Consider the following 14,139-nt stretch of genomic DNA (forward strand, 5'->3'; position numbering starts at 1 on the left):
ACATGAACTAAAGCAGTTTAGTTATGAATAGTAAAATAATAATGAAAATGTAAAAACATAAATATGTTTTGGTTCAATGTTTTGTGTCCAGTTCTACTTACTTAACAACAGGCCAAATCTATAGCAACAACAGAAAAAGACAATCAAACCCCCTATTTTGTAAAAAGAAAAAGCTTTTAAACTTCAAAAACTCAGATTTTTGTGTAGTTTCCCAAAAAGCCCTGTCATTTAAAAAGGAAATGTTGACGCATGTATTAAAGGTGGAGTTTAAAATATTGAGCAACGTTTCCCGTAACTTGGCTGTCCCACAATTGTGGTATAAGCAAAGGAGTATTAGGGGAGAGGATGGGGATGTAAGCCAGAGAGGGGGGTGGGGTTGGGGGGGGGGGTATTAAAACCGAGTGCTGGCACAAGGTCTGCAGGAGGAGCACAGAGTCTGAAGGCAGAAGAGAGAGGAGAAGCTACCTGAACAGTCACCATCTTCAGCTCAGACTCACCATGCTGTGGTTTCTGCTGCTGAACTGTGCGCTCTGCATGGGAGGACACTCTGCAGCAGGACAGAGAGGTGAGAGAATATTTACATTTTCTATTGATTTCTATTTATGTCGCGCAGGTGGGAAACAATAAGGGATATTAAAGGTGTGCCATTGATTGATTGATAAATGAAGGTTGCCATGGGCATTCAAAATCTAACACTCCAGGATACAGAATTTGTGAAAACAGAAATATCAAGACCAAAAAAGTCTAAGATGGATGAGATAATAAATGTAAAAGGATTTTTTGGTTTGTTAGATTTTTGTTTTTTCATCAATATGTTCATTGGTATTCAACCTTTGGGTGATTCTGAAAAAAACTCTTGTTTTCTGTGCAAAGCCTTTCTAAGTACATGTCTGTACTTTCTCACAATGAGGAAAAATAATCACTGTGAGCTTTTGAAAAAAAAGAGTCCCATTTACCTTCCTATTAGCAGTGATTTATTTGCAGTATCTCATCTTTCTGCTGTGGAATCCATTCAGTAAACAGAGTTGCTGATAATGGGTAAACCACATTTCCTGCTCTTGGCGCTCAGGAGGTTTCTGCCCTCGCATCTTACGACTCCTCCGGGGGAGGGGATGGTGAGAGCGAGAGGGGGGGGCGATGTGGTCAATTAGCAATATGTTGCTTAAGGATTTCACCCCACCTGAGCATCCCCCTGCTGTTTAACCATAAGCTTCATAAACATGTCTTTCAGAGAAAGCATTTGTTGGCACTAAGGCTTAAAACATTTAGAGGCCCGATCAATATGTCCAAAACACAATTTGGACACTGAAATAAAATGACGGACATTAAGTATGGTTAAAAGGGAGAGACCCTACTAAATGTCTCTCCATTTTCTAAGACTCTTGTGTCTGTTGATTGTAAAACTTCTGGGACAAACCCAATACATATTTATCTGCAGCATTGTTGGATGGTTGATATGATTTTTTAGAAAATCCAGATCAACACTCACACTGTAACACTGAAGAAACAGAAGCACAAGGACGCTATGCGCACACTGTTTAGTTCTTGTTGTCACACAAGCTGGAAAAGTGTATCCTCCAGAAAATCTTGTATCATTCCATATCTGGAAAATCAATTTCACTATCAAAACATCTCTGACTCCAGCGAATGCGTGGGCGGTGGATAAAAAGGAGGCCTGGTGGCTGAGGAGTGTCAGGTATTGGAGAAGCACTGGATCATGTAGTACAGGAGGATGTGTGTGTTTCCCCCCCACACACTTTGATATTTGCTCCTAAGTGAGCTTCTGATGCCAGATGTTGAGCCAACAGGAGTTTGAAAACCTATACTCTTATTTTTGTGAAACTTGGTTATGTTGGTATTGTGGGTTGTCAAGAATATGATGGTTATGTGTTTTGTCTTTTATGTGGAACAGAATTTTCTGCGGTAATAACTAATGGGGATCCTGAATTAAGTATGACAGGAAGATTAAAGAGGTGTATGTGACTTACCACACACTCACACACACGCCAGTCACACACACACAATCAGTCCTCTGTCTTATACATATTGGCTGTTATTTGAGGCCTTGTTTTCAAAGTTGTATTTCTTTGTCATTTAGACCACATTATCTAAATAAAAAACAAGGTGTGACATCATGTATTGAGGGTTTTTCACTTATTAAAAATGACAGCCCAAAGCCCACAGGGAAAGGTAACATTTATCATCAATTCTTTGAGATGAGAAGTAGAAGGTTTTGTTAGAGATGTGCTCCATATAAGTCCTCCATTTAAATAGCAAAGAAAAAGAAAAGCATGACCTTCAACACATTTGGATTTGAAAGAGTGTTACATTGTGTACGTGTGATGTTGGCAGGGTTTATCAGTTTGGCATTATTGTCGTGGTTGTGAAATATAATTATTATGATGATTTCTTTTTTTTCAGATGGGGAAATTATCAGTCAGATAAAAATGACAAACTTCGCACTGGATGAGATCAAAGAGCTTTTGAAACAACAGGTGAAATAGTTTCAAAGGTCACCTATTGTGCAAAATTCACTTTTTCATGTATGTTATACATAAACATGTGTCCCCTATTTGTAAAGAGATTCTGAAAGTTTCAGGAAAAAGATTCGCTCACTTTTTGTCCTGATCCATTTATATATGTGTTCACAGATTAATAGCAGATTCATTAGAATATAAAAATTGGATCAGGAATTCAAATTCTTAAAAAATGCCGGAAATGTATTTTGAATAATGTCAATTTCAAAATGATATCGTTTTTCCATAGTAGGTTATTTTAGTAACATTTTCTTTGTTTTCAAATGTTGGATAGGGATCGAGGCATCATAAAAATATTTAATTGATTTTTCTTTTTCAGATAAAAGAGATTGTTTTCCTGAAGAACACAGTGATGGAGTGTGAAGCCTGTGGTGAGTTTACCAAATACATAAAACTCTGTTTCTGTATTTCACTTTTCATTAATTTCAAAGAATTGAAAGCTGGCTAAGTACTTTCTATGCTGATGATGACCTCTAATTTTTGAACTTCCCAGCAAGGTTATAAAAATGTGCAGAACTCTTGTACTATAGTGAGCATACTGCCTCTCTCCTCAGGGATGGGAGGAATGCAGCCTCGTCCCTCCTGCGTGCCGAACCCCTGCCACCCAGGGGTGAAGTGCAAGGAGACACCTCAGGGTGTGAAGTGCGGACCCTGTCCTGGGGGCACGGAGGGCAACGGTACCCACTGCACTGATGTCGACGAGGTATGCAAAGATATTATATATAATATATAATACAGTACAGCGCTATGATGGCTAAATAATAGCTTTTTAGATTTACAGGATTCATAGCCTCCAAGTCATATGCTAATACTATATATATACTAATATGCTAATACTAATACTAATTGTGAAGTTTGACAGTGTGATTATTTAGGTCTTCTTGCAGTCTGGTTTTCTAAAGCAGTTTTTACCCAATATAACTATTTTTGCTGTGAGTTAGTTGAAATCAACAGAGATAAATAAAAAGCATTCATATATATATATTTGTGAAAAGCAGGACATTACTTTTTTGTCTGGTAGATTATCCTCAAAAGAACACGCAAACCACTTTTAAAAAGTGTGTTTTGGTCAACAAGCTAAATTAGTTTTCATAAGCCTGCTTGAGTTCAAACATGTTTAATCAAAGAAATTAAATCATACATAATAAATCAGGAAGCCACAGAAAATAATTATTTATAATATGAAAATTGATGTCCTCTTTTTGTTTGTCATAAGGGATATTGTATCTATGTACACATTCCAGACTGCAAGTACAGAATTTAAAACTAAATGTAGTTAATGTTGTTTTTTGTGTGTCTGTGTCTTTGTTGCTGCAGTGTACAGTTATGCCGTGTCACATGGGTGTGCGCTGCATAAACACCTCCCCAGGTTTCCGCTGCGGCTCCTGTCCTGCTGGGTACACCGGCCCCCAGGTCCAGGGCGTCGGACTCGCCTACGCCACCGCCAACAAACAGGTCCGCAGCGGTGAACACACAAACACTCAATGTTCAGCTCCTCTAATCTGCGCTCTCTTCTCTTCTACTGTCTACTATTACAACAAGGGAGGGAGGGAGGCCTTAAGGGGATTTTATCGATTGGATACTTTTAAAACCAAACTTACTCGATTAATTGATCTGTTCCAAGTGCAGTTTAATTTTCAAATACTGAGGCAATCGTACAATATATTTAATAGTTTCTGATTAAAACTGAGGGATAAGAAACTGTCCTCTCTGTACGTCAACATTTTTGTCTTTGCCTCCCACTAGCTCCAGTCTAAACACATCATCAGCACCTCTTCTCTCTCTTCTGTACGTCACACAGTGTGCCCTGGTCTGCTTCAGCAGCACCTTCATCCTCCACACAGGACTGTTTTCAATCCGCTGCACCTCATTTTTTATCTGCACTTTTTCCCGTCTTGATATGAAAGCCCATGGAAGATATTTGATCCTTTTTTGTCTGTTTGTCCTCTCAAGGTCTGCAAAGATATCAATGAGTGTGAAGGCATCAACAATGGAGGCTGTGTGGAGAACTCTGTCTGTATGAACACGCCTGTGAGTATAATCACTATACAAACTTACAATACTGAGTTAATCTTTGAAGTAAACCCACAACTACAACCAATAAGATAGATGACTTCAGCGCACTTTTGCATTATACCACAAACCATGTTTCTAAAGAGCCACTTCATGCATTCAGAAAATCTCACTGAATATTGAGAAGAAAGGCAGATGTAGAGATACAAAAACTAAAATCACAACTTTTTTAACTTTAAACAGAAGGAGTATCATGAGCATTTGATATTTGGTCAATTGAAGATAGGGTGAAAGCTATTGATGTATTTCGAGAAAGCATTGGTAGCATCTAAATCTAAAAGGTGGGAGGCTTAGTTTGGGTTAACGTTCAGGTATTTACAATCCTGATTGAATGACTGCACCTTTAAAGCCTCTGCACAGAACACAGCAATCCTGCAGGTTCATTGCATGTCACAATGACATACTTTAACGGGTAAAATACACTGTGTTATTTATTCTGAGGCAAACAATGCGAGCAGAGACATCCATCTATGTCACACTCAGGTGTTGAAAACGCAGCAAACAAAACCAGTCTGTTTTTTCCTAGTGTTTTTACTGAGAGATTTTCCACTGTGTTTTGTGGCACTTCAATATCAGTAACTAATATGTCAGTATAATTTACGTAAAACCCAAGATGGTGCATATTTTCTCCCTTCAGTTGCTCAGCGCACCTATGGAGATTCCTTTACAACAACAATACTACCATACAAATCTAGCCTGGCGATTGTCCCTTGTCAGTGATGTAACAGGACATTTCACTGTGTGTGTTCAGGGGTCCTACAGGTGCGGCCCCTGCAAGACGGGCTATATTGGAGATCAGCGGCGCGGCTGTAAGCCAGAGAGAGCCTGTGGAAACGGCCAGCCCAACCCCTGCCACGCCAGCGCCGAGTGCATCGTCCATCGAGAGGGTCGCATCGAATGTCAGGTGAATAAATCAAACATTCTACTTCTTGTTCAGACTCTTTTCTAAGACCAAAAATGAGCAATTTCAATGTGCAGCATCCCTAAGAAGGAGTGAGGGATTTATATATTTTAGGATTGAGTGAGACCTTCGTTATTAATTCATTAGTTTATCCTTGCTGAACAAATCGCTCAACAGGGACTAATGACAGTTGGAGTTGATGTGGGAAATTGAGATTATGTTGCAGCCCAACATTGCTTTAAAATTAGAGCATTCAATCTTTAACCCTCTTATGGCTACAATTATTTGTAGGTTCCAGATGAGACAGTCTGGAAGAGCTTCAAAGTAATTTACTACGTTTTTAAGAAGCTGTTAAACATGTAAAGGCCCAACTCTCTGAATCATATCACTTTTGTGCCAGATTTTGTGAATGTAAAGGTCTGTTTGAGCACTTAAGGTAATCTGGTGCTTTTCGCAGTACGCAGCAGGGCCAATAAAAACAGACAGTACAGTACATAAAACATTATCCCTACTCACAGTGTGGAGTCGGGTGGGCTGGAAACGGCTACCACTGCGGCCCTGACATTGACATCGATGGTATCCCTGATGAGAAATTGGCCTGTCCTGAGAAGACCTGCAACAAGGTGAGTCTCCTGAGAGCCCCCATAAGAAAAAAAGAAAGAAAGAAGAGTGACACAAAAACAACACAAATTATCACAATTTAGTCATCTGCAAAGAATACAATACTGATGGGAATTATGTATCATTGGAATACCCCAAAAATAACTCACAAGTAAACCTCTTTGAGCTTTAGTGGTTCTTAAATTGTCCTCAAAGCATTTCATAAATCTGATTTTAGTTGACTTTAATATTGACTTTTTTGTCTTTTAGGATAATTGTCTCACTGTTCCCAACTCTGGTCAAGAAGATGCCGATGGTGACGGCATGGGAGACGCCTGCGATGAAGACGCAGATGGGGACGGGATCTTCAACATGCAGGTTCATGAACAGAAGTGACAGAGATGGAACAAAACATGATTCAAACACATAAGCCTGTGTTCATCTTTGTTTATGTGTGTTTGCAGGATAACTGTGTGTTGGTGCCTAATGTTGACCAGAGGAACGCCGATGAAGATGACTTTGGCGATGCATGCGACAACTGCCGCGCAGTGAAAAACAACGACCAAAGAGACACGGATGTGGACCAATATGGTGACGAGTGTGATGAAGACATCGATGGGGATGGTCAGTATTTCACATATTAGTGACAAACACATCTGTTGATACATTAAAAACATATGTTGTATATATATATAATTGTAAACACTAACATTAGTGAGGCCTGTAACATGAGTTATGATTGTATAGTTCTTTGACATATATAGTGAATACAGCTCAATAAATGCTATATAACAAAAATGAGAGAAAGACAGTACTAGTGGTTACATGAATATTCACTGGTTCCAACATTGATTTCAAGGAATCCTTAATCACCTGGATAACTGCAAAAAAGTTCCCAACGCTGACCAGAAGGATCGTGATGGAGACAAAGTGGGAGACGCCTGCGACAGCTGTCCTTATATCCCAAACCCAGACCAGGTCAGAAATCTCTCTCCGGTGTTGTAAGAAGTGTCGACTGTGTTTGAGTCCAGAGCCTGAGAACAAACAGTTATAACTCAACAGACAGAACACAGTGACATGCATGTAACACAATTCAGATACGCTAAATTAAAAGGAATGCTTTGGTTTCAACTATAGGACAATTGTGAGAAAATATCAATTATAGCCAATATAAACCTTAATGTAGAATAATTAAAATATAAAACATTTTAATAAAATGTATGACTTACAATGTAACATCTGGACAGTGTGGGTGTTTTAACTACATTTAAATAGCAAAACAAGTTTGTGTTTGTCAATAGTTCATTGCACCGTAATTTATGTATTCAGTCATTGTGATAACACTTGCCAATGATGTAAAAAAAAAGCCTAAAAACTTAACAGCAGACTAGTCTTGACCTGACTGTCCTCTCTCATACTCACCATTATTATTTTCATCTTTCTCAGATGGATGCTGACAACGACTTGATTGGAGATCCCTGTGACACCAACAAGGACAGGTACCTTGTGACCTCATCAATCCCACTATATATTTAATTTAAATTATTTATGTAACAAGAGTACTGGAGACCAAAAGCTGGATTTGTCAGTAAAAGTCTCTCTTGTCCAGTGACGGTGACGGGCACCAGGACTCGAGGGACAACTGTCCGGCCGTCATCAACAGCTCCCAGCTGGACACGGACAAGGACGGCCAGGGGGACGAGTGTGACGATGACGACGATAACGACGGCATCCCTGACCTGCTGCCCCCCGGTCCGGATAACTGCCGTCTGATCCCCAACCCGCTGCAGGAGGACTCGAACGGTGGGTAACACCCCCTGACTAAATCTCGTAAATAAACAATAATGAAAAGGGTTTAAGACGTTCTTTCTATCTTCTCAGGTGATGGCGTTGGCAACATTTGCGAGGCGGATTTCGACAATGACACCATCATCGACACTATCGACGTTTGTCCAGAAAACGCTGAGGTCACCGACACTGACTTCAGGGAGTACCAGACCGTCGTTTTGGATCCGGAGGGCGACGCACAGATCGACCCCAACTGGGTGGTGCTGAACCAGGTCAAGTAACTAGTTTGTTTAGGTTTTATTTATGTGCTTTTAGATTCCAACATCCTTAATATATTTTTGGTGCGATACCATTTATCTCAAAGATTTGTTTTTGTTTGTGCAGGGAAGAGAGATAGTCCAGACTATGAACAGTGATCCTGGGTTGGCAGTGGGTAAGAGCAACATAGAGCAATCCAAAAACTACTCGGATCACAGCTCTCTTTAATTGTATTGACAATGTTTTCAACCAACTGCAGGTCTTCAACTTCAGGCAAAAATGTGAAAAAAGATCTGACAATGTTTCCTCCAGGTTACACGGCTTTCAGCGGTGTGGACTTTGAAGGGACCTTTCATGTAAATACGGTGACGGACGATGACTATGCAGGATTTATCTTCGGCTACCAGGACAGCTCCAGTTTCTACGTGGTGATGTGGAAGCAGGTGGAACAGATCTACTGGCAGGCGAACCCGTTCAGAGCCGTGGCAGAACCTGGCATCCAGCTGAAGGTAGTCCCCTGCCAGCAAGAAATTAATCATCATAGTTATAAGATAAACAAGTACCACTTTCTGATAAGGCTCCATTTATAAAGGTTTATTAAGCTGGCAATGATGGCTTTAATGATGCCAAATAAATGATTTATTACCGATCTAATTATGGATCAGTTCTAAGGCTTTTTTAAGAACAACCTTTGCGTTGCCCCGTTGTGGAGAATCCTAACTAGGACCACTTTGCAAAGAGTTAGTCATCTGAAGTCATACATATGAATACATCACAAGTAAAGGGTTCTTAGAATCCATTAAGTCCCATCAAGTCTGCAATTGTAATTTGTAATACATGTATAAATATTTATAAAGGAAATTTGGTCCAGAAGTTAAGTGTTTGAAAGTCCAGAGCCAAATCAAAAAAGCATGCTAGGCAAGTTTTTCCCTCAAACTCAAAAAGTTGTTCTTATTTTTGGCTTACAGATGGTCTAAAAGCATTATTTCATTATTAACTAGACATTAACAAACCCATTACTTACAGTTATACATTTATAAATGCTGTCTTTGTGTGTCTTAGTGGAGCTGAATACCAGTATGTGCACTAGATGAAGAAGTAATGCCTTGGTTTGGGCTAAACTCAGTGACCGGCTGTTAACTACTTAGTGGATCCGTGTTTAAATGTTACACTAATCAGTTCTTTCTAAAGCATTAAAGTCGTTTTAGCACAAAGAGTTTCCATGACATGCTCACTGGATTACTCCAGAGACTCAGGCTGCTTGTCTTCTGTGGTTTTGAAAAGGCCGTCAAGTCGAACACGGGTCCAGGGGAGAACCTGAGGAACGCCCTGTGGCACACCGGAGACACCAGCGATCAGGTCAAACTCCTCTGGAAAGACGCTCGCAATGTCGGCTGGAAGGACAAGACTTCTTACCGCTGGTTCCTCCAGCACCGACCCGCAGACGGCTACATCAGGTACCAAAAAACAGTATAGGAAAAAAAACTTCTTTACTAGAACAGAGATATGTTATCAGTCTGTGCATTCAGTCTGGTGATTCACATTTAATCTATAGACTTCAAGTCCAAATAGTCTTGTTTTTTAATGAATACAAATCTATTTGTTTCTAACTTATATTCTCCCTGTCGCAGAGTACGTTTCTACGAGGGTCCTAAGATGGTGGCGGACACAGGCGTCATCATAGACGCCACGATGAGAGGAGGTCGGCTGGGAGTCTTCTGCTTCTCCCAGGAGAATATCATCTGGGCCAACCTGCGTTATCGCTGTAATGGTGAGATACCTTTTCCATTATTGTTAATCCAAGTATGCAGCTAGGACAAAAATGTAGGCCTGAGCATTAGACTCACCTGTGTTTGAAAGAAAATAAAGGGCTTGTGGAAATAGGAAAATATAAATGCCAAATAAAGATATGAATGCAGTCGCAAATGCCAAAGTAACTCTTCTGATGCCTGTTGAGTATTTACCCTTAAGGTGCTCAGACTGTAAACCAAACAGTGATTTCACCTCATGCTGTTTTCTGTGCAGACACTCTCCCTGAGGACTTCGACACTTACAGAGCCAAGCAGGTCCGGCTGGCGGTCTGAAGACACTGAGCGAGTACCCAGGGAATTCTGGGAAACACTTTCCAAAGCACAGCTGGGATCAGAAATAAAACCATCACTTATATACAAAGGCTTGTAAGAAGTCAACCAAATATGTTTTAACGTAAAGACTGATATATAAACTCCTGACAATAGAGGACACGCCTCATCAGGGAAAATCTTCAGAGCAGCATCAGGAGGACAAATTGTTTTTAATTGTTTAGCAAACGGAAATATCTGTCATAAATAATTTTGTGACTAAATATTGTCCTATATTGTATATTCAAATTTCAATTTATACTTTGAAAGAACTATTGAAAATATTTAACTGTCACTGATGAATAAATGTGGATTTTGGTAAATAATGTGCATTATACATTTTATGCATTATATTCGAATATTAACCAGCAATTATGATATATCTAATGAGGAAGGTAGTCTTAAAAGTGTCAACATGTCAGAGAAGTGCGGAGAAAATGTTTTCAAAACTAGTCAATTGTTATTTAAATTATATATATATATATACATATATATATATATATATGTATATATATTTTGTGTCATGTAAAGCAGCTTTAAATCTATAGAAATAACATGTTAATGGCTTTACTGCAGAAGACGTAAAACATTTTCTTTTAAGTAACAGACGTGACGTTTTTTCAAACTCAACAGCTTTTAGTGGAAATCAACATTCTGAACATTTCATAAGCATGCACATATCCAAAATAATCTTTTAAATGTTGCATTTGGAAATACAGATTACAAAATAGAAACAATAGCAAAGACAATATACAACAGGATCGAACACCATGCACGTCCACAGCAAACACGCTGTGACGTTGTAAAATGACATCGGGCCGCTTTTTTGAATCAGCATTTTCTGAAAATCAAGACTATGTGCAGAGAAACATCTGTCTTCCACATTCAATTTAATTGACATTTTCTTTCATCTTCTAAACAAATGGTCACATAAGGAGAATCACATGGCAACTACAGATATTTGACTACGACTCACAGGACAGCAGTGGTTTATGCTATTATCACTAGAAGCTTTAAGTGGAACTTAAACTATGTTTTTCCAGAGACAGTTGTAGAGTCATTTAGAAAACCCTGTGTTATTAAAGGGACATTTTATTCAGACCTAAAACACCCTGGCAACAAGCAGTAAAGACGGAGCAGCAACTCTTTCTTTTTCACGTGGGATCAATGATACGCCTTTTAACACAGGACTCCTGTTTAAGACTGCTCTGCTTCTTCAGTTTGGGACAACATATCAGCTTCACTGCTTTTCAACACAACATATCCTGCGCTAACAAGTAACTCAAGAAGTCAGTGGAGGCTCAGACCATAACGAGCAGATGAGTAAACACTGCATAACTTGGAAAATATACATTTCTTTTGAGGTGATTTGTTCATCTCGAGACGGAAACGGAATTTCGTTCAGTAGCCATAAAAGTGTTTCAGTGTTTAGCTTCAGATGCCTTTTTTTGTGAAATGACCTCAATGTCTCAAAATGCTAATTCATGCTCTACACGTGAGAATGTTTCACCACCAAGAAAGGATCACGCAAAGATATCCAAGTCTGCCGAACAAAGTTTACTGTCTTTTTTATTTCTTGAATTTAATTGAATTAGCTGCCTAGCTTGAGTTAAATTATTTGTATAAATGTGGCTCTTAGCTGACAACAAACCAAAGACAATTAAAAAAGGAATCTAATTATTTGTTACACTATATGTTATTTTCTATCTCTGATGAGCTACAACAGAAGTACAGACCAGTTGGAGTCCGTCAACTTTTCAGTGGTACAACATTTTCTACCTCCAAATATTTTGCAGGTAGATGTTTTTCTGCAGCATTTTACATTAAATGAAGGATGGTGTACTGGAGCAGAGTTGTTTGAAACATTTTCCTTTTGATTATATCTCATTGTTCTCATGTGACCTGAACCCTAGAGTTACAGTGTGCTCTAGTGTTGTGTAGTCAAGATGCAGAGACTGCTTCACATGAGTATATTTCAGGTTGCCACTATCACTGTAAGAACCATGACTCGCTCAATGTGGGGAAGGGGGGGGGATGACCAACAAAGAAATACATTCGGAGTGCCGTTCTGTTCCAACACGAGAGCGCAAGCTGCACTGGAGTAAGCCCTTTCTAGTTTTGCATCCCCTAAAATCTTCACAGATAAAAAAAAAACAAGACAAAACATATTTTACAAAGGAAAATAGAGTATTCATCTTTTTCTTTGACATGAAAATACCTCCGGAGTTTACATCCGGAGTGAAACAGTCAGCATCCACATCGGGCAGAACAGTCCCTGCTCAAGAGCCAGGAAGTTACAAATAAAGTGCGAAGCAACTAGTTGACTAAACATTGAACAAAAACAAACAAATAAAACACTTCACACAGTCCCACAGCTGACATGATAGGCAACAATAACTCAGCATAGCCAGATGTAACTCCTGTACATAACTTGGGAGAAGAATCAGCTCCATTTGTCCATCAGGTCAGTCGACTGCGTAATGCACAAGCTTCAGGAGATTCAAGTCCACGTATGCAAACAATCAGTGCACGTGCCAATCTGCAAAACACAACCTGATTCCATTGTTTTAAGAAAGCCAAAGGGTTGTGCTGAAGAAGAGGAGAGGGCCTGCAGGTTTTTTTCTTACACTCGTACGTTGTGAGATGCTACAGTGAGAAGAGAGTGATTCCTCAGAAAAGAAGAGAAGGTGGCGACTGAAGAGCAGAGAAAAAATTAAAATAAACTCCAAGCAGAATTAGGCTAAAACTAGGACGCTGCCACATGAAATACATTCTCTTATCATTCTTGAAGTAGCATTATACAGAGATGGAGGTAACAGAGTCACAGGAGAAACCCATACATGCATTGCTTTAGACTTTGTGATAGCGTTATGTTACACAAATCAAACCTGCGGAGCTATAGAAGGCCTTCGTTAAGAGGTTTTGACTGTCAGTTCAGACATGCATTTTGTTTCAGCTATAGCATATGTACAAGGTCAGTGTGGATGACCAGTATTCAGCAGGATGACAGGAAGGAAGTGAAGGGGGGGCTCAAATCACTGTTGTATTACTGTTAATTGCTGTATTAATAGCAATGCAACACTGGAGTTTGGGCTCGAACACATATTTTGTTTTAGGGATAACACATTTGGAAACATGGAATATGTAGAGAATGAGTTGTATACATTTGTTTTAGTTGCTTAAAGGAAAAATCCAACAGATTATGGGAAAGTGTTGTGAATTTCTGGGCCTTTTTCTTCCTCTGATGTGACAGGCCTGGTAACAAATGTCCGGATATTTTCAGCAAATAAAGTGAAATGTTTGATTCATTTTAAACATTGGTTCATAAGGTCCAGCATCAGTTCAGTGTAGGATTAAAGAGAAAGGGTTGTCTTTCTTCTGCAGCAACTTTGCACTGATGTTTAACAGTCACACAGGAAGAGATGCAGGTGGAGGGATACATATCGAGGTTTGAAAAAAAAACGTTTAAAGTAAAGCTGGATTTTGGTTTCTTGTTACTCTGGTGTAGGAATACATTTGTAGTTCAGTGTACGATTTCACTCGTTGATTGTCATAGCACTACTGCAACACTCATTTCTTTCCTTTTCTTAACACAAAGCCCCGATGTAGAGCTAAACCTTCAGTTACAAATGTGTCCACTGACTGAAAAGAAGACAACTAGAATGGTCATGTTGTTTTGCATTCATATTAAAAATTCAATAAAATAAATACAAATGATACATAGGGGTCTGTAACATAGAGAAAGAATGGCTAAGTGGACAGTGGATGAACTGTAAAGGGCTTTGCTAGAAAACAAAATAAATGTGTCCAGTATTATTGAAACGGGGAATATTAAGCCTTTTCTTCAAATCGCTCAAAGCTG

The 14,139-nt window shown here is 39.2% G+C and overlaps 1 protein-coding gene and 1 long non-coding RNA gene across 3 annotated transcripts; one reads left to right on the top strand and one right to left on the bottom strand.

The window, feature by feature from the left end:
- The first annotated feature begins 433 nt into the window (after positions 1-433).
- Positions 434-13,453, top strand: comp (cartilage oligomeric matrix protein). 2 transcript variants are annotated; one of them, XM_079685254.1, is made up of 20 exons: positions 434-565; positions 2,422-2,495; positions 2,857-2,908; positions 3,092-3,240; positions 3,855-3,992; positions 4,284-4,325; positions 4,491-4,568; positions 5,362-5,514; positions 6,030-6,134; positions 6,382-6,489; positions 6,576-6,735; positions 6,971-7,089; positions 7,558-7,610; positions 7,721-7,914; positions 7,993-8,171; positions 8,284-8,332; positions 8,470-8,666; positions 9,442-9,614; positions 9,789-9,928; positions 10,183-13,453. In XM_079685254.1, exons 1-20 carry the CDS (start codon positions 499-501, stop codon positions 10,239-10,241), a joined length of 2,289 nt encoding a protein of 762 aa, XP_079541380.1. In that variant the 5' UTR covers positions 434-498; the 3' UTR covers positions 10,242-13,453. The 2 variants fall into 2 exon arrangements, with proteins under 2 accessions (XP_079541380.1, XP_079541381.1); XM_079685255.1 differs by lacking the exon at positions 4,284-4,325.
- On the bottom strand, positions 6,038-7,670 carry LOC307041805. Its single transcript, XR_013808888.1, has 3 exons — positions 7,534-7,670; positions 6,985-7,145; positions 6,038-6,143 (listed from the first exon to the last, which is right to left on the bottom strand). It is a non-coding gene; the product is annotated as an uncharacterized lncRNA (long non-coding RNA).
- Positions 13,454-14,139: the final 686 nt, after the last annotated feature.

The sequence above is a fragment of the Notothenia rossii genome (genome assembly GCF_949606895.1).
Source record: "Notothenia rossii genome assembly, chromosome: 1".
NCBI classification, from domain to species: Eukaryota; Metazoa; Chordata; class Actinopteri; order Perciformes; family Nototheniidae; genus Notothenia; species Notothenia rossii.